The sequence below is a fragment of the Oncorhynchus tshawytscha genome, linkage group LG31, assembly GCF_018296145.1.
Source record: "Oncorhynchus tshawytscha isolate Ot180627B linkage group LG31, Otsh_v2.0, whole genome shotgun sequence".
Lineage (NCBI taxonomy): Eukaryota > Metazoa > Chordata > Actinopteri > Salmoniformes > Salmonidae > Oncorhynchus > Oncorhynchus tshawytscha.
The window spans coordinates 12,117,813-12,136,719 of record NC_056459.1 but is presented as its reverse complement, the minus strand read 5'-3'; the positions used below and the strand labels follow the sequence as shown (position 1 = coordinate 12,136,719).

General features: G+C 43.3%; 2 protein-coding genes across 3 annotated transcripts; one reads left to right on the top strand and one right to left on the bottom strand.

Moving 5' to 3' along the window:
* The first annotated feature begins 337 nt into the window (after positions 1-337).
* On the top strand, positions 338-8,806 carry prcc (proline rich mitotic checkpoint control factor). 2 transcript variants are annotated; one of them, XM_024395673.2, is made up of 8 exons: positions 338-531; positions 1,050-1,296; positions 1,411-1,458; positions 4,032-4,511; positions 6,090-6,188; positions 6,452-6,598; positions 6,873-6,938; positions 7,270-8,806. In XM_024395673.2, exons 1-8 carry the CDS (start codon positions 470-472, stop codon positions 7,354-7,356), a joined length of 1,236 nt encoding a protein of 411 aa, XP_024251441.1. In that variant the 5' UTR covers positions 338-469; the 3' UTR covers positions 7,357-8,806. The 2 variants fall into 2 exon arrangements, with proteins under 2 accessions (XP_024251441.1, XP_024251440.1); XM_024395672.2 differs by having other exon boundaries at positions 341-1,296.
* A 226-nt stretch (positions 8,807-9,032) lies between these two features.
* Positions 9,033-18,261, bottom strand: mrpl9 (mitochondrial ribosomal protein L9). The gene is made up of 7 exons (XM_024395682.2): positions 17,953-18,261; positions 11,593-11,752; positions 11,365-11,489; positions 11,136-11,189; positions 10,807-10,908; positions 10,119-10,202; positions 9,033-9,349 (listed from the first exon to the last, which is right to left on the bottom strand). The coding sequence occupies exons 1-7, from the start codon at positions 18,049-18,051 to the stop codon at positions 9,155-9,157; spliced, it is 819 nt and encodes a 272-aa protein (XP_024251450.1). The 5' UTR covers positions 18,052-18,261; the 3' UTR covers positions 9,033-9,154.
* Positions 18,262-18,907: the final 646 nt, after the last annotated feature.

The window sequence follows — 18,907 nt, the reverse complement described above, 5'->3', positions numbered from 1 at the left end:
GCTTTCGACCTGTGCCCAAATTAATGTAATTGGTTCAGAGTTTGTTTTGATATTTTAACCTGCGTGTCGTAATCGCGTTTGGTGTGGGGGGACAAAATACATTTATGCACGATGGAGCATGCGCACAGCCGGTTTGGGTTCCATGTAAGGACTGTGTCCAGGCATTCTGCATTGCGCATAAGAACAGCCCTTAGCCGTGGTATATTGGCCATATACCACACCTCCTCTGGCATTATTGCTTAATTAGATGGCGGTGCAATGTCCTTTTTTCCCCCATTTCCATTAAAAAAAATGTGCAATCCCTTTTCCAAATTATGAAAGGCAGCAACACCCAACAAAGAAAGCATCTAGTCTGCCTGAAAACCAAACGAAGAAGGTGGATTTGCGTCGAAGCTGCGCAATTAGTAGCAGCTTGAACACTTCTGTTTTGCACGCATCCATCCATGGTATTAGAGACCCCAAAAAGGATATGCTAGCGATTGCTGTTATTGGATGGAACGAGCTATTTTTGGTGGAGGAAAGAAACCATGGGTATTGACTGCATAATATTCAGTGTAACGTTAAACTAGAACTAGCTTAACATTCACATTAAAGGTATGTTAAGCACCTGCCGAGGCCTTGTTTGCTTCGAGTCTAGTCAGTAATCGGCCTGTTTGGAACATTATTAACTTACTCTGCAGTGGCTCGACTTGAGCCGCAGGATTTAGCCTCTAGCTAGCCTTTGGCGAGTCAATTGTTTACAATTTGAAAATTAGCTATAAAGTTAGTCATAAATGTAAATTGTTGTCCACAATTTATTGGTTGTTCTAATGAAGTAAGCCTCGTATACGTGTACGGCCAAACAATTTTAGCTAGCGAACGTTAGCTATCGTAAACTTGGCAGGTGTGGGTCGGTGGGTGCAGCTAGCTAGTTAGCCATATCAGTATTTACCCGCTACTTATGCCAAAGCTGCTCCAGAAACATCAACAATGTCTTTGGTAGCGTATGCTAGCAGTGATGACAGTGATTCAGACGAAACGTCTAACGTTAGTTCCATCGTCCCGGGTAGCAAACGTGGGGGGCTTTTCGCACGCCTCCCTGACCCCAAAAGATCTGCCTCAGAGGCACTAGGAAACGTGCGACCAAGCAAAGGGACAACACACTTCTCTTCACGGAACACTGTGTCAAACGATGGCGACGAGGACTCAGTTACCCGTTCTCAACCATCCAAGGGAGGGTTGCTTTTCGACTTACCTAAACCGAAGAAGCGAACAGAGCCTGTCAAAATCCCTATACCTGAGATAAAGAGAGGGGATGTAAGTAACAGGGCCACAGGCTCATAACCATGCTAGATTTTAAACATTTAATGTGCTTGTTTTGAAATGAATTAGAAGTGTTGATTTCAAAATGATCCTATGTCTTGTCAACAGTCTGACTCTGATGAAGATGAACCAAGGAGAAAGAAATCCCTGCCCCAGGTAAAACATGATTTGCATTTTAGATCATTTTCAGTGACAAATTCTCAGTATATTTAACCTTTATTCAACTAGGCAAGTCAGTTGAGAACTAATTATTATTTACAATGATGGCCTACCCCGGCCAAACCCGGGTGACGCTGGGCCAATTGCTCGCTGCCCTATGGGACTCCCAATCATGGCCGGAGGTGATTAAAAAACAATATATATATTTCACCTTTTATTTAACCAGGTAGGCTAGTTGAGAACAAGTTCTCATTTACAACTGCGACCTGGCCAAGATAATGCAAAGCAGTGCGACACAAACGACAACACAGAGTTACACATGGAATAAACAAACATATTCAATAATACAATAGGGGGGTGGAAAGTCTATATACAGTGTGTGCAAATGAGGTAAGATAAGGGAGGTAAGGCAATAAATGGGCCATAGTGATGAAATAATTACAATATAGCAATTAAACGCTGAAGTGATATATGTGCAGAAGATGAGTGCAAGTAGAGATACTGGGGTGCAAATGAGCAAAATAAATAACAGTATGAGGATGAGGTAGTTGGATGGGCTATTTACAGATGGCCTGTGTACAGGCGCAGTAATCTGTGAGCTGCTCTAACAGCTGGTGCTTAAAACTAGTGAGGGAGATATGAGTCTCCAGCTTCTGTGATTTTGCAGTTTGTTCCAGTCATTGGCAGCAGAGAACTGGAAGGAAAGGCGGGCAAAGGAGGAGTTTGCTTTGGGGGTGCATAGTGAAATATACCTGCTCGAGCTCGTGCTACGGGTGGGTGCTGCTATGGTGACCAGTGAGCTGACATAAGGCGGGACTTTACCTAGCAAAGACTAATAGATGACCTGGAGCCAGTGGGTTTGGCAACGAATATGAAGCGAGGGCCAGCCAATGAGAGCATACAGGTTGCAGTGGTGGGGAGTATATGGGGCTTTGGTGACAAAATGGATGGCACTGTGATAGACTGCATCCAATTTGCTGAGTAGATTGTTGGAGGCTATTTTGTAAATTACATCGCCTAAGTCGAGGATCGGTAGGATAGTCAGTTTTACGAGGGTATGTTTAGCAGCACGAGTGAAGGATGCTTTGTTGCAAAATAGGAAGGCAATTCTAGATTTAATTTTGGATTGAAGATGCTTAATGTTAGTCTGGAAGGAAAGTTTACAGTCTAACCAGACTGGTATTTGTAGTTGTCCACATATTCAGAACCATCCAGAGTAGTGATGCTGGAAGGGCAGGCAGGTGTGGGCAGCTATCGGTTGAAGATACATCAGCTATTTGGGTGAAGGAGAAATGGGGAGGCTTGGGCAAGTTACTGTGGGGGGTGCAGGGCTGTGGACTGGGGTAGGGGTAGCCAGGTGGAAAGCATCGCCAGCCATAGAAAAATGCTTATTGAAATTCTCAATTATAGCAGATTTATCGGTGGTGACAGTCTATCCTAGCCTCAGTGCAGTGGGCAGGTGCTCTTATTCTCCATGGACTTTACAGTGTCCCAGAACTTTTTGGAGTTTGTGCTACAGGATGCAAATATCTGTTTGAAAAAGCTAGCCTTTGCTTTCCTAACTCCCTGTGTGTATTGGTTCCTAACTTCCCTGAAAAGTTGCATATCGCGGGGGCTATTCGATGCTAATGCAGTACGTCACCAGATGTTCTTGTGCTGGTCAAGGGCAGTCAGGTCTGGAGTGAACCAAGGGCTATATCTGATCCTGGTTCTAATTTTTTTGAATGGGGCATACTTATTTAAGATGGTGAGGAGAGCACTTTTTAAAGAATAACCAGGCATCCTCTACTGATGGAATGAGATCAATATCCTTCCAGGATACCCGGGCCAGGTCGACTAGAAAGGCCTGCTCGCTGAAGTGTTTTAGGGAGCGTTTGACAGTGATGAGGGGTGGTCGTTTGACCGCAGACCCATTACAGACACAGGCAATGAGGCAGTGATCGCTGAGATCCTGGTTGAAGACAGCAGAGTTGTATTTGGAGGGCAGGCTGGTTAGGATGATATCTATGAGGGTGCCCGTGTTTACGGATTTGGGGTTGTACCTGGTAGGTTCATTGATAATTTGTGTGAGATTGAGGGCATCAAGTTTAGATTGTAGGATGGCCCGGGGTGTTAAGCGTGATACAGCTTGGAAATGTGGACGTAGGCCTTGCCAACCATACCTATCATGTTCTAAGCCCTCATCTAAGTCGCCACTAGCCGGCCTCCACCCAGTACCCTGCCCTGAACCTTATTCACTTTTCTAGCCGGCTACCACTTGGTACTCTACCCTGCAACCTAGATTGCTACCCGATGTATATAGTCATGAACACTGGTAACTTTAATAATGTTGTACGGTTTCACCCACATTATATGAATACACAATATTTTAGTCATGATTCATCCTATATAACTTATTTAAAAAATGTTAGGATTGTGTGTGTTTGTTCTTCTAGTTATTAATGCACTGTTAGATCTAGGAACATAAGCATTTCGCTGTACCCGTGATAACATCTGTAAATCTGTGTATGCGACCAACAAACTTTGATTTGAGGACATGTTTTTTTTCTCTCTTTCCATCTCTATCTCAGGGTCCTGGCACTGGCCTTTCCTCCCTCCTGCCTCAGCCAAAAAACATGGTTGTGAAGGAGATGCAGAGGGCCCTAGTGCCGCACACCCTCACCAAGCGGCCTGAGCCAAGGAAACCCACAAAGCCCTCCTTAGGGGCCTCCCAGGGCCACCTTAGCTCCAGTGCATCCCCCTCCGCCATCAAAGCAGCAGCTAAATCGGCTGCCCTGCAGCTAGCGAGGCAAATAGCTGCTGAGGAAAGTGACGAAGAACTTGCCCCCGAGAACTACTTCTCCCTGGAAGACAGCGCCAAGCCTCTCCCCGCTGTGGTCCCCAGCTTGAACCCGGAGCCTGTCCCCACCTCAGGCCTGCTACCTGCTCCTCCAGGCATGCAGCGTGGTACATTCCAGTCAGATGCCCCTCTGGACTTTAGCGCGAACCAAGAGGGAGCTTGGGGAGGTCAACAGCTAGGGGTGTACCAGCAGCCCTCATCAGAGCCTCAGGTACGGAGAAAAGTTTGGGTCAATGGATACACTACATAACCAAGAGTATGTGGACACGTGCTTGTGGAACATCTCATTCCAAAATGGGCATTAATATGGAGTTGGTCCCCCTTTACTTTAATAGCAGCCTCCACTCTTCTGGGAAGGCTTTCCACTAGATGATGGAACATTGCTGCAGGGATTTGCTTACATTCACAAGAGCATTAGTGAGGTTGAGTGCTGATGTTGTGCGATTAGGCCTGGCTCGCAGTTGGGTTTATCAATTCATACCAAAGGTGTTTGGGGTTGAGGTCAGGGCTCTGTGCAGACCAGTCCAAGTTCTTCCACACCGTTCTCGACAAACAATTTCTGTATGGACGTCGCTTTGTGCACTGGGCATTGCCATGCTGAAACGGGAAAGGGCCTTCCCCAAACTGTTGCCACAAAGTTGGAAGGTAAGAATCGTCTCAACTGTCAATGTATGCTGTAGCGTTAAGACTTCCCTTCACTGGAACTAAGGGGCCTAGCCCGACCCATTATTCCTCCTCCACCAAACTTTACAGTTTTCACTATGCATTCGGCAGGTCGCGTTCTCCTGGCATCTGCCAAACCCAGATTAGTCCATCGGACTGCCAGATGATGAAGCGTGATTCATTACTCCAGAGAATGCGTTTCCACTGGCGGCGAGCTTTACTCCACTCCAGCCGACACTTGGCATTGCGGATGGTGATTTTAGGATTGTGTGCAGCTGCTCGGCCATGGAAACCATGAAGCTCTCAACAAACTGTTTTTGTGCTGACATTGGTTCCAGAGGCAGTTTTGAACTCGGTAGTGAGTGCTGCAACTGAGGACAAACTACTTTACATGCTTGGGCACTCGGCGGTCCCGTTCTGTGAGCTTGTGTGGCCTACCACTTCGTGACTAAGCCGTTGTAACAGCACTTACAATTGACCGGGCAGCTCTAGCAGGGCAGAAATTTGACGAACTGACTTGTTGGAAAGGTGGCATCCTATGACGGTGCCACGTTGAAAGTCACGAAGCTCTTCTGTAAGGCCATTCTATTGCCAATGTTTGTCTATGTAGATTGCATGGCGGTGTGCTCAATTTTATACACCTGTCAGCAACGGGTGTGGCTGAAATGGCTGAATCCACTCATTTGAAGGGATGTCCATATACTTTTGTGTATATATAGTGTGTAGCTCTTTATCCCTCTAGCTAGCTAGATGGACATGTATAAGCTTAGCAATGCATTGTGTAAAACTATGTTGCCAATACATCAAAATAAACTCCAATAATACTCAACTTCCACAATAGACCAAATACGATAGACCTACTGTGCATTACCAACTCAAATGTCCAACTACAACTTATTTTAGATGAGAGCAAATTATGGATATCAGTCGTACCAAGCTGATATTCAGTTTCAAACATCAGATGTACTATGCCCAGAATTGATCCTTATTGACCCCTGTGAGTTTGGCACACAGCAGTTTGCTGTAAAATCTCTTGTTCTCATCCGTTGAGATGACTCAGGGTGGCGTAATGCTCTTATGTCATGTTGCATTGATACAGGCTAACAAAAAACATCCTGTTGGATAGGGTTACTACAACGAGGCTTACTACCAGGATCCAGAGTCTGACCCAGCGTTGCCCGAGCCAGAGCAACCTAGTTCCTCCGCCCTGTTTGATGATGAAGCGGTAAGAATGTTTCTTGACTTGACATTGGTCTGTTGGCTTGTTATTGATCAGGAATGTGATTTTTTTTTCCCCTGATCAATCAGGAAGCCCTTCCCTTCTGACATCCTGTATATCACTGAATTTGACCTACCCCGAAACCAATATCCTGCTCTTCTTGATTTGTTTTATATTGTCCTGATTGCATCCATAATTGTCAGCATAGTTCATACACTGAATAGAGGTTGCTGCTTCAAGATATAGAAGAGTATATTTTCTGGTTGCAGTTCATGAGGCTGCAGGGGAAGAGGAACAGGGGCAAGGAAGAGGTGAAGTTCCTGGAGATTAAGGGAGATGACCAGCTGAGCGGCAACCAGCAGTGGATGACCAAGAGCATGACGGAAGAGAAGCAAGAGCGCAAATCCTTCAGCAAGGTGAGGGAGATTTGCACTGGAACCATCCCCATTTTGCTTACACTTGTCCGTTCTTTTCAGATCTGTGAACATCAAAGGGTTAGGTGCTAGGAGCTGAATTGGAACCTGGATTGTAGTAGTAGTGATGATGGGGTAGGGGAATGTAAGGCGACAGTCGATTTAGAGTTGAGGAGTTGGTAGGTTAGAACTTTTTTCATGTCGCTTAGTGAGGATTTTGTTGTCTGATTTCAACCTTGCTTGGGATGACTCCCTAACCTCTTCCCTATGTCTGTAGAAAAAGGGAGACCAACCCACAGGGCAACAGCGACGCAAGCACCAGATCACATACCTCATCCACCAGGTGAGTAAATACTGTTTACATTGCTACAGTACTGTCTTGGACCCTAACAACAAGGTCCCATTCAGTAGACTCAAACTGGAGAAAAACAAAATGTGTTCCCACTGGACAAGTTGTCCTTCTCTTCTGTTGAGAATTAAAAAAAAATGTTTTTCCCTGTTTGATGCCTACTGAACACGACTTGGCACACCTCTCACTGGCAATCATTTTGGAAACACTTAACATGCATGGTTATTGGCCTCGTATCAACAGACCTGGATTTGACCAGATATGTGATTTTTACAAGCAAAATGTGTCAAAGTTTGAGTTAACTTGTAATTCTGATCACCTATAGGCAAAGGAGCGAGAGCTAGAGCTGAAGAACAACTGGGCTGACAACAAGCTGACTCGCCGGCAAACACAGGCCAAATACGGCTTTTAAGAACCGTAACAGAAGGCTTGGTGGCATGCATAGCCCCCCCCCGGAGATTTAGAGTAGTACAGTCCAGAAGATTTTCTCAACATGGGGCATATACCCTTGCTGTGGGGGAGGGGTTACACACCTCATAGACCCATCCTTGGAGATGTTAGCACTGACTTTCCTTTTTGTCCCCCCTGTTTGTGGGCCTCCCTGGATTTGATACTTAACATTGCTGATATAAACAGTAGTTTTGGTGGTCTATTTGATATTTGTTTGTTGGCTGCATAGGAAATCAAACTAATCAGACTGCTGCACACATGCTTTCCTGGGAAATTGTATTTAAATGCAATTTTATGTGCTGGTGGTGGTATTTCACCAGATTACACATTACTGATAATTGGTCGTTCCAGTCTGAGCATAAGAGGAATGTTTTCCTTGCGGAATCCATATTGTATGTTTCCAATGGTGGGACAGTGACCTGCTCTAAAATTGTCAATCCAACCACAAGCTTCCCCTAGTTTTTTAAATGTTAGGAAACACATTTTTTTTCCTTGGTGGATTTTCCCTGTTGTGGAGATGTATTCCAAACAGGTCAGGTTGAAGCATCTCTTTACTGGATTTTGGGGCAGAGTTAGTCTTTGAAAGGAGCCAGAAACTCCTGTCTGCCAATAAACACAATCATACAGTGATGACTTATTGGTATTATAATGAACTGTGCAATTTGAATAAATACTGCCTGTTGCTCAGCCTGTGGAGAATCTTGTAGGACGTTGCCTTCTCTTCAGAGGGAGCATGGATGTGAAATTGGATCCGTTTTGTATTTTACCATCCTGGCTAGCTAACCAGATTTTTAAATGTCTCTTTTGCCAGACCTCAACATTTAGTGAGGATTTGTGAATCCATGTTTCTGAAGGGTGCTCTCTGCACATTCTGCTGGTGTTATAGCAATTCTGGATCTGAAGACATCAGATACTGTATGTATAAGAAATATGCTACGGTACATTCCTTGCTTACTTACCCAATCCTCTCAATTCACACCCGTGACGATCTAAGAGAAATGGAACTTGGAAGGGCAGTTTACTAATCATTACACCCCCCCCCCCAAAGAAAATGCTGAAAACCAGCATCTTGGTTCTACCTTTCGTGATGAGCTAGCTCGTGTTTTGTATATTGACTCCTATTAAGTAAAAGCAGATATGTAACCATGTTCAAAACTTGGCATTGGCAGGGACAAAGACTAGCGCTGCCAAAAGCACCCCATTGGGGACAATGCTATAGACAGACTGCTAGATTTAAAGGTGTTACGGCTAACTATTTTAGGCACTCAGATCTTAAAGGTCTGTGCTTTGCCAAGCTCATTAGGAGGCATTTCAATACTGTATATCTATGTAAGAGGCAGGGGAAATACCTTTTGTTTTACCCTATACTGTTACATGTTTTGTGCTATTACAATAAATGTTTCATTTCCTGACTTGCCAGATTTGATATGTATTGTCCAACACCTCAGCTCTTAACATTAAGGACAAACCTAAATAAAAATCAGTCGATGGTGCTAACACCTGGACAACCAGACCGAGTTAACAGCTCCATCCCAGGCAGTTGCACTGTAACTACTCTTCATGTGAAAGTGATGGCATGCATATGAAAATAATGAAATGACAAAATGAGACTAGAATACAATATATAACTCAATCTTGCACTTTCAAAACAGATCCAAAGATGCTTTAATCATTTATTGTCAGGAGTCAAACAGTAAACCGTTCCGTGAGCATCTAGTAATGACATTAAAAGTAGCTTTGGAGTACTTAAAGTTTAGTCCTCAATCATGGGGTTCTTTGTCTTTTTCCTGAGTCGCTTCTGGAATGGTAGCCTCTGGAACAGTAGCTGCCTCTTGTACTGCAGCTGCGACAGTCTCCTCCTGCTTTTGCCTTTTCAACAGTTTGCGCCCAGTCGCTGTAGGGTCTTCAAAGGGCACCACCGACATGGGGATGCGCACAGTATCTATCCCATTAACCTGGGGAGACGAGAAAAGGCAAATTAACACTGGAACCCCAGGGCCAGATTACCACACAGGACACTAACCTTAACCCCCCCAGATAGCATATGAACATCATAAGCCATGACAAAATGTGTAGAATTGTAGGAAATTAGCTATAAAAAGGCAAATGTGTAGCTGTAAAACTGCACATTTTTCCTCTGCACCATGGCAAAAACTAATCGCAGCAAATTAGTTTCCCCAAATAATAAAAAGCTAAATCTATGTGTGAAAATAGTTTTGATATAGGTGTAGTTTCAATGGGACGTTGCTAGATGGGCAGCCAACTGTTGGGTAAAGGAAGGGCGGGCAATGACATGTCCTCCTAAAACTGCTTAGAACAAACTGATATCTAAATTCTAACAACGTCAGTGTGTTAAATATACTTTAGTTAAAGTAGAGGATGGAGGGGGACATAACTTGGCAGTGATACTACAATTCTTTATTCACAAAAGTCAGTGGCGGTTCTAGTGTTAATGGAATGCCTTTAAAATCATCTCAACCATTTTGGCTCCTCAGTCTCCAGTTTCTGGGAGGCAACCATGCTCATCCTGTCTGATACCAGACCAGAGCCATTTGAGCTGCTGCTCTCTTCATTAGTAATGAAAGAGAATAGTTATTTTGGTAGTAAAAAGCCAATGCTTTCATTGGAGAAAATTACCAATAAAACCCACAGTTCCATGCATTTAGACCAGACAAAATAAAAAATAAAATGTCAACACAGTGAAATATGGAGTTGTGCCCTTACTGTGACCTCACACCAGTAATCTCCCAGGTCTTTGATTGACTCTTCCGGTAGTCTCAGTGCATGAGGTGGCACAAATATGCCCCGCTGAATAGGAAAAAGATGAGAAGAGAAGACTAAATCAAAAGATTGAAGTGAAAGCAATGACTGCTTCTCAGTCATCATTGGCAACCTTTGTTACAGAACACAGTAGAAAATGCTACCAAACCAACACCACTTAATCAGTAGATGATGATTAGACATGAGTGAATGTGGACAATTCCACGGTAACAGTGTTGCTGAGACTCAATTTTTTTCACTTTAAAATGTCAAACAAAAACCAATCATTGAAAAGTTGAAACATACAACTACGCACAAGGACTACTTTTAACAATTTTACAAAAACACATTTGCAGTTGCAAAGTTTGGTAACAGAATGACGGTTTGTGCCATCATTCTGCTACCCAACTTTGCATCTGCCCTGTTCTTCAAGTAAATGTGTTTTTGTCAAATGTTGTGGAAATTGTTAAAAGTAGTCCTTGTGCATAGAGTTATGGTTTGTTGAACATTTTCAACTGTGAAATTGCTCCATTACTGTCTGTTTGATGAAAATGGTGATAATCCAACCCTCGCAGATCTGTGACTGCTTTAAGGAAGGAATGAATGTACTCCATTTTTCATTTTACTGAATAATCTACAAGCCCGGTCTTACCTTCTGGAGAATCTGTCTGCAGACCATCTCTTTGGTGATGTCATACTCAATGGAGGTTCTTTTCTCAACCTTCAACTCCATATGCTTCAGGATCTCCACCGTCTGCAAACCAGACACACAGCTCGGTTGTAGACAACTGACAGACTAATGGGTAGTAGGAGCGATGTTCATTTGCAAATACAGAAGTACAAATAGGATCTATTAAATATCATTCTAGTTGTTTCAGACAAACGGTTGGTGATGAGCAACACAGCCACAGTACACCAACGTAAGCAGGGGTTAGCCTTAGAAATTAGATGAACTAAAGGAAAAAGGAATGCCCTGCTCACCAGCTGTCCTGTGCGGGTTTGGATTCTCTCCTCGGGCCTCCCTTCATGTAAAAGCTGTAGAGGGAAATGATACGCCTGTTTTAGGAGGTGCAATATAAGGACTGCATATAACATAGCTGTATCCTATGTTTCATCAACCCTACAATAAAAATGGCAGACTCACACCCATGAACCTTTTTCTACAAACCATACCCCCAATACATCTAAAGACTCAGAAGAAAACACTCACCCTCAGCTCCTCTGCAAACATCGCTTTGTTTTCTGGTGATGGGTAGACTGCCAGGCCTTGGGCCAGGAGGTTATTGCGTCCAACAGACTTTTTCACAAACACAGTGTCACCTCGCCCACCAAGCTCTGATAATAAAGCCACAAATACATTAGAATGCATGCATGCCCAATACTTCATGCTAAGTAATATCCTTGTCCGGAGATTGGAAGAACAAACAGGCATACATACTAGCCACAGTCTGTGAGAGGATGAGTTCCATCTTCTCCTTAGGAGCATGCTTTGTGTCCTCTACCACTTTGTAGACCCGATGTCGCCGAGGGTATAGTCTTGGTGGGCGGCCCTCTTTGGACAATGGGACCTGCCACCAACGCTCTACCACAACTGTATTCTGTTCAAGAGAGAGAATGGGGTATAGTAGGAGAGCTTGGTTCCCCAGGGGTATATTCATTAGAGAAACCGTTTACTGTTTAAGAACCAAAAATGGAAGCAAACAGAGAAAATGTAACTAAAACGGGAAGGGACATACCTGAATTTGTCCAATACAAACTCTTGTTTAAGAATCATGACATTGTGTACTTGAGGAAAATAGGCATGTTTCTCAACTCAAACCCTGACTTTAAAATATGATCGATGGACAAATAGCTTAGCAACCACACAATGCAGCATGACAACGTGAACACGATTGATCAAAAGTCTGCTTGGCAGGGTGTTATACGTTCCTCCATTCGTTGCAACCTGGTCTCAGAGCATTTCATACTATTCTGCATGTAAAGCTGGGATAATTAATTCAGTATATATATATATATATATATGTTACATTTTGTATGGTTACAGACAACGAATGGAGGGTGGTTGGTCGGGTAGATAGGTGGGGGTTGCGAGTTCAAATCTCATCATGTTCAACTTGAGCATTTTAGCAACTTTTCAACTACTTACAACTTTTTAGTTACTTTGCAATTACTCAGCATGTTAGCTAACCCTTCCCCTAATTTTAACCTTTTTAGCTAACTCTTCCCCTAACCTAACTCCTAAACTTAAACCCTAGCCTAGCATATGTTAGCTACCTCGCTAGAATTCATAACATATCAAATTGAGCACATTCGTAACCGATTGTACATTTTGCAAATTTGTAACATATAATCCAAATTTTAATTCCTATATCATACGAAATGGGTAATGGACAGCCACAAATTAATACATACCGTACTAAATGGAGAGTGTCTCGGATTTATGTACAGAATAATACGAAATGCTCTGAGACGAGGTTGTTCATTGTCCAATGGGATTCCTGACTCCTTTCTCTAATATCTCTGTCTAATTCACTGGACTGCTCATAATAATGTCTTGAACGGAGCGAATGGAATTGCACAAAACACATGGAAACACTAGCAGTGTTTGAAAACTCATACTAACAAATCAAAATAAAATAAAATGTTATTTGTCACATACACATGGTTAGCAGATGTTAATGCGAGTGTAGCGAAATGCTTGTGCTTCTAGTTCCGACCATGCAGTAATATCTAACAAGTAATCTAACAATTTCACAACAACTACCTTATACACACAAGTGTAAAGGAATGAATAAGAATATGTACATAAAAAATATATGAATGACTGATGGCCGAACGGCATAGGCAAGATGCAGTAGATGGTATAGAGTACAGTATATACATATGAGATGAGTAATGTTGGGTATGTAAACATTATATAAAGTGTCATTGTTTAAAGTGGCTAGTGATACATTTATTACATCACATTTTTCCATTATTAAGGTGGCTAGAGTTGAATCCGTATGTTGGCAGCAACCACTCAATGTTAGTGATGGCTGTTAAACAGTCTGATGACCTTGAGATAGGAGCTGTTTTTTAGTCTCTCGGTCCCCGCTTTGATGCACCTGTACTGACCTCACCTTCTGGATGATAGCGGGGTGAACAGGCAGTGGCTCAGGTGGTTGTTGTCCTTGATGATCTTTTTTGCCTTCCTGTGACATCAGGTGGTGTAGGCGTCCTGAGGGCAGGTAGTTTGCCCCCAGTGATGCTTTGTGCAGACCTCACCACCCTCTGGAGAGCCTTACGGTTATGGGCGGAGCAGTTGCCATACTAGGCGGTGATACAGCCCGACAGGATGCTCTCGATTGTGCATCTGTAAAAGTTTGTGAGTGTTTTTGATGACAAGCCAAATTTCTTCAGCCTCCTGAAGTTGAAGAGGCGCTGCTGCGCCTTCTCACCACGCTGTCTGTGTGGTGGACCATTTCAGTTTGTCCGTGAGGTGTACGCCGCGGAACTTAAAAACTTTCCACCCTCTCCACTACTGTCCCGTCAATGTGGATAGGGGGCTGCTCCCTCTGCTGTTTCCTGAAGTCCACGATCATCTCCTTTCTTTTGTTGACATCGAATGTGAGGTTATTTTCTGACACCACACTCCGAGGGCCCTCACCTCCTCCCTGTAGGCAGTGTCATTGTTGTTGATAATCAAGCCTACCACCGTAGTGTCGTCTGCAAACTTTTTTTTTTTTTTTACCCCTTTTTCGTGGTATCCAATTGTTTTTAGTAGCTACCATCTTATCTCATCGCTACAACTCCCGTACGGGCTCGGGAGAGACGAAGGTTGAAAGCCATGCGTCCTCCGATACACAACCCAACCAAGCCACACTGCTTCTTAACACAGCGCGCATCCAACCCGAAAGCCAGCCGCACCAATGTGTCGGAGGAAACACCGTGCACCTGGCAACCTTGGTTGGCGTGCACTGCGCTCTGCCCGCCACAGGAGTCGTTGGTGCGCGATGAGACAAGGATATCCCTACCGGCCAAGCCCTCCTTAACCCGGATGACGCTAGGCCAATTTTGTTTGGCCTATACTTGTTTGTCTCTATACTGACGCTTAGCTTGTTTGGATTGCCTTGCGGAGGGAATAGCTACACTGTTTATATTCGGTCATGTTTCCAGTCACCTTGCTCTGATTAAAAGCAGAGGTTCGCGCTTTCAGTTTTGTGCGAATGCTGCCATCAATCCACAGTTTCTGGTTGGGGAATGTTTTAACCTGTAGTGACGCCCAGCCCGTGAACGGGACCGTTATCATCATCATGACACTAATTAGCATAATGCAACGGACATAAATCTTCCTAGAAAATCTTCCTATTCATGAAAATCACAAGTGAAAAATATTGGAACACAGCTTGGCCTTTTGTTAATCACCCTGTCATCTCAGATTTTCAAAATATGCTTTACAGCCAACGCTAGACAAGCATTTGTGTAAGTTTATCATAGCCTAGCATAGCATTATACCTTGCTAGCAGCAGGCAAACTTGTCACGGAAATCAGAAAAGCAATCAAATTAAATCATTTATCTTTGATGAACTTCGGATGTTTTCACTCACGAGACTCCCAGGTAGACAGCCAAAGTTTATTTTTTTCCCAAAATATTATTTTTGTAGGCGAAATAGCGCCGTTTGTTCTTCACGTTTGGCTGAGAAATCGCCTGGAAATTGCGGTCACCACAACGGCGAAAAATATTCCAAATTAGCTCCATAATATTGACAGAAACATGGCAAACGTTGTTTAGAATCCATCCTCAAGGTGTTTTTCTAATATCTATTCGATAATATATCCGTCGGGACAATTCCTTTTTCTCTAGGACCGATTGGAGTAATGGCTACCTCTGCACTTTACTCTCTCGGAGCCACCATGTGACCACTTACGCAATGTTCCCCCATACGGCTATTCTTCAACAGAAATGCGTAAAACTACATCACAATGCTGTAGACACCTTGGGGAATACGTAGAAAGCGTAAGCTCGTTGATGGTACATTCACAGCCATATAGGGAGTCATTGGAACGCAGCGCTTTCAAAAGCTGGGGCACTTCCGGATTGGATTTTTCTCAGGCTTTCGCCTGCAACATCAGTTCTGTTACTCACAGACAATATCTTTACATTTTTGGAAACAGAGTGTTTTCTATCCAAAGCTGTCAATTATATGCATATTCTAGCATCTTTTCCTGACAAAATATCCCGTTTAAAACGGGAACGTTTTTTTCCCCAAAAATGAAAATACTGCCCCCTAACACCAAGAGGTTAATAGACGCTGTGGGTACAACATCACCGATGCACTTGTTAATAAACTCTCACCGAATCAGCGTATTCATCAATGTTGTTGTTCGACGCTATGCGGAACATATCCCAGTCCAGTGATTGAAGCAATCTTGAAGCGTGGAATCCGATTGGTCAGGTGCTTCCTGTTTTAGTTTCTGTCTATAGGATGGGAGCAACAAAATGGAGTCGTGGTCAGTTTTTCCCAAAGGAGAGCGGGGGAGGGCCTTATATGCATTGCGGAAGTTAGAATAACAATGATCCAGGGTTGCGCCAGCCCGGGTAGCGCAATTGATATGCTGATAGAATTTTGGGAGCCTTGTTTTCAGATTAGCTTTGTTGAAAGCCCAGCTACAATAAATGCAGCCTCAGGATATGTGGTTTCCAGTTTACATAGAGTCAAATGAAGTTCTTTCAGGGCCGTCGATGTGTCTGCTTGGGGGGGAATATACACGACTGTGATTATGATCGAAGATAATTCTCTTGGTAGAGAATGTGGTCAGCATTTGATTGTGAGGAATTCTAAGTCAGGTGAACAAAAGGACTTGAGTTCCTTTATGTTGTTATGATCACACCACGTCTCGTTAATCATAAGGCATACACCCCAGCCCTTCTTCTTACCAGAGAGATGCTTGTTTCTGTCGGCGCGATGCGTGAAGAAACCACGCATCGGAGCGTGTGCTACAGGTGGGAGATGCTATGGTGACCAGCGAGCTGAGATAAGGGGGGACTTTACCTAGTAGGTTCTTGTAGATGACATGGAGCCAGTGGGTTTGGCGACGAGTATGAAGCGATGGCCAGCCAACGAGAGCGTACAGGTCGCAATGGTGGGTAGTATATGGGGCTTTGGTGACAAAACAGATTGCACTGTGATAGACTGCACCAATTTGTTGAGTAGGGTATTGGAGGCTATTTTGTAAATGACATCGCCAAAGTCGAGGATTGGTAGGATGGTCAGTTTTACAAGGGTATGTTTGGCAGCATGAGTGAAGGATGCTTTTTTGCGAAATAGGAAGCCAATTCTAGATTTAACTTTGGATTGGAGATGTTTGATATGGGTCTGGAAGGAGAGTTTACAGTCTAACCAGACACCTAAGTATTTGTGGTTGTCCACGTATTCTAAGTCAGAGCCGTCCAGAGTAGTGATGTTGGACAGGCGGGCAGGTGCAGGTAGCGATCGGTTGAAGAGCATGCATTTAGTTTTACTTGTATTTAAGAGCAATTGGAGGCCACGGAAGGAGAGTTGTATGGCATTGAAGCTTGCCTGGAGGGTTGTTAACACAGTGTCCAAAGAAGGGCCAGAAGTATACAGAATGGTGTCGTCTGCGTAGAGGTGGATCAGAGACTCACCAGCAGCAAGAGCGACCTCATTGATGTATACAGAGAAGAGAGTCAGTCCAAGAATTGAACCCTGTGGCACCCCCATAGAGACTGCCAGAGGTCTGGACAGCAGACCCTCCGATTTGACACACTGAACTCTATCAGAGAAGTAGTTGGTGAACCAGGCGAGGCAATCATTTGAGAAACCAAGGCTGTCGAGTCTGCCGATCGATGAGGATGTGGTGATTGACAGCGTCCAAAGCCTTGGCCAGATCAATGAATACGGCAGCACAGTAATGTTTCTTATCGATGGCAGTTAAGATATCGTTTAGGACCTTGAGCGTGTCTGAGGTGCACCCCATGACCAGCTCTGAAACCAGATTGCATAGCAGAGAAGGTATGGTAAGATTCGAAATGGTCGGTAATCTGTTTGTTGACTTGGCTTTCGAAGACCTTAGAAAGGCATGGTAGGATAGATATAGGTCTGTAGCAGTTTGGGTCAAGAGTGTCCGCCCCTTTGAAGAGGGGGATGACCGCAGCTGCTTTCCAATCTTTGGGAATCTCATACGACACGAAAGAGAAGTTGAAAAGGCTAGTAATAGGGGTGGCAACAATTTCGGCAGATAATTTTAGAAAGGGTCCAGATTGTCTTGCCCGGCTGATTTGTAGGGGTCCAGATTTTGCAACATCAAACTTGCTGGTATATTAACTAAATGCTATCTACACTACCCAATGTTTACTGTCTTGATTATTCACGTCATTCTTAGCTTAGCTAAGTGGTATAGTCGTTGTGTGTTAATGGACATTTTCAATGAAGTCATCAGATCTCTAGCTAGTCATTTTTTATTCTAACAAGATGCATAGAAACAGCATCAACTTCCGGTAGACTCAACTGAAAGGATAACATTAATTTACAGTATACTAAAATTAACTAGTAGTATATGCTCATTATGTAGTATACATTATTGGTATTCTTACACAGCTCATGTGTTTGACACCTTTCCACATATTCTGCTCCAGCCATTACCAAGTGCCCATCCTCCCCAATTGAGGTGCCACCAACCTCCTGTGTTGGCTATAGTTAGCAGCACCCATTTAGCTTGCAACCGTATATATTATTCCTGCCTACGTTTAAAAAACAGAAAAATGTTATCATTCACTCAAAAACAAAACTAACTTTACCTTGCATGATGTTTGTGAAAAACACTGAACCGGGGAATGTGTCTTTTTCGTAAACTCCCGGACTAGATCCTGAAGGACATGACGGCTGGTGCTCCACATGGTTGTCAGATTAGCTGCCTATAAAATTACCGTTTGTATCCAACACTGCACAACTGCTATTTTCAAACTGTACTAAAGCAAGATGGCGTTAATGCACCTAAAGTTTGATGTTATGAATCAAACAAGATCTTGAAATTCATGCTAATCGGCTAGCTGGTTACACTTGACTAGGCGCTGTTGATGTGCGTCACATGAGCGACTACGAAGGAAAGGACCCCAGATAGGAATCTTAAATGAAGCCTGCAATAACTTGTATATTCCGTCAAAATGTTTAAGGGTAATTTATATTAGGAATGATTTGAATGAAAACGTTGGAATTATTTTATGCAATTTCATAAAGAAACAAACCTGTTTGAGAGAGAGAAATATAGGTTGTGTGTATGTGTTTTGGTAAAGGCTATGAATTCACCAGTGATGTTTAAGATGAGGGAGTACATTCTTTACATGTTTTTTTGCATGGCCATTTCTATTACCAGCATATTGGATAATTCATTCATATTCCATTCACCCAGCTAAATGTAACATAGATAGGTTTAGGCTACTACAGGACTCAAGTTTTCCCTATACCTATCATGATGTTTTTACAATTTAGCCTATGAATTAGTTTACAACATAGGCGCACAGGTCGACAGAAACATTTGAGTAGGTGACAGACTGACACATTCCAATACCACTTTTCACACTCCTGCCTGCATCTAGCTGATCTAGTGTGTAATCATTAGTCCAACAGTTGCAAACAAGAGTATCTATTGGACAAATTCAGGTATGTCAATCAAATCAAATGTGTCACATGCACTGAATACAACAGGTATGCTTACTTACAAGCCCTTAAACAACAATGCAGTTTTAAGAAAAT

What these genes read in the sequence shown, in the direction of transcription:
- mrpl9 (XM_024395682.2), bottom strand. Translation starts at nt 18,051, where the DNA reads ATGTGGAGCACCAGCCGTCATGTCCTTCAGGATCTAGTCCGGGAGTTT. An exon ending in CCTCTCACAGACTGTGGCTA is followed by an intron (nt 11,490 to 11,592) that starts GTATGTATGCCT and finishes CTTTATTATCAG; the next exon opens with AGCTTGGTGGGCGAGGTGAC. An exon ending in AAACCCGCACAGGACAGCTG is followed by an intron (nt 10,909 to 11,135) that starts GTGAGCAGGGCA and finishes TCTGGTTTGCAG; the next exon opens with ACGGTGGAGATCCTGAAGCA.
- prcc (XM_024395672.2), top strand. Translation starts at nt 970, where the DNA reads ATGTCTTTGGTAGCGTATGCTAGCAGTGATGACAGTGATTCAGACGAA. An exon ending in CTGAGATAAAGAGAGGGGAT is followed by an intron (nt 1,297 to 1,410) that starts GTAAGTAACAGG and finishes TCTTGTCAACAG; the next exon opens with TCTGACTCTGATGAAGATGA. An exon ending in GAAAGAAATCCCTGCCCCAG is followed by an intron (nt 1,459 to 4,031) that starts GTAAAACATGAT and finishes TCTCTATCTCAG; the next exon opens with GGTCCTGGCACTGGCCTTTC.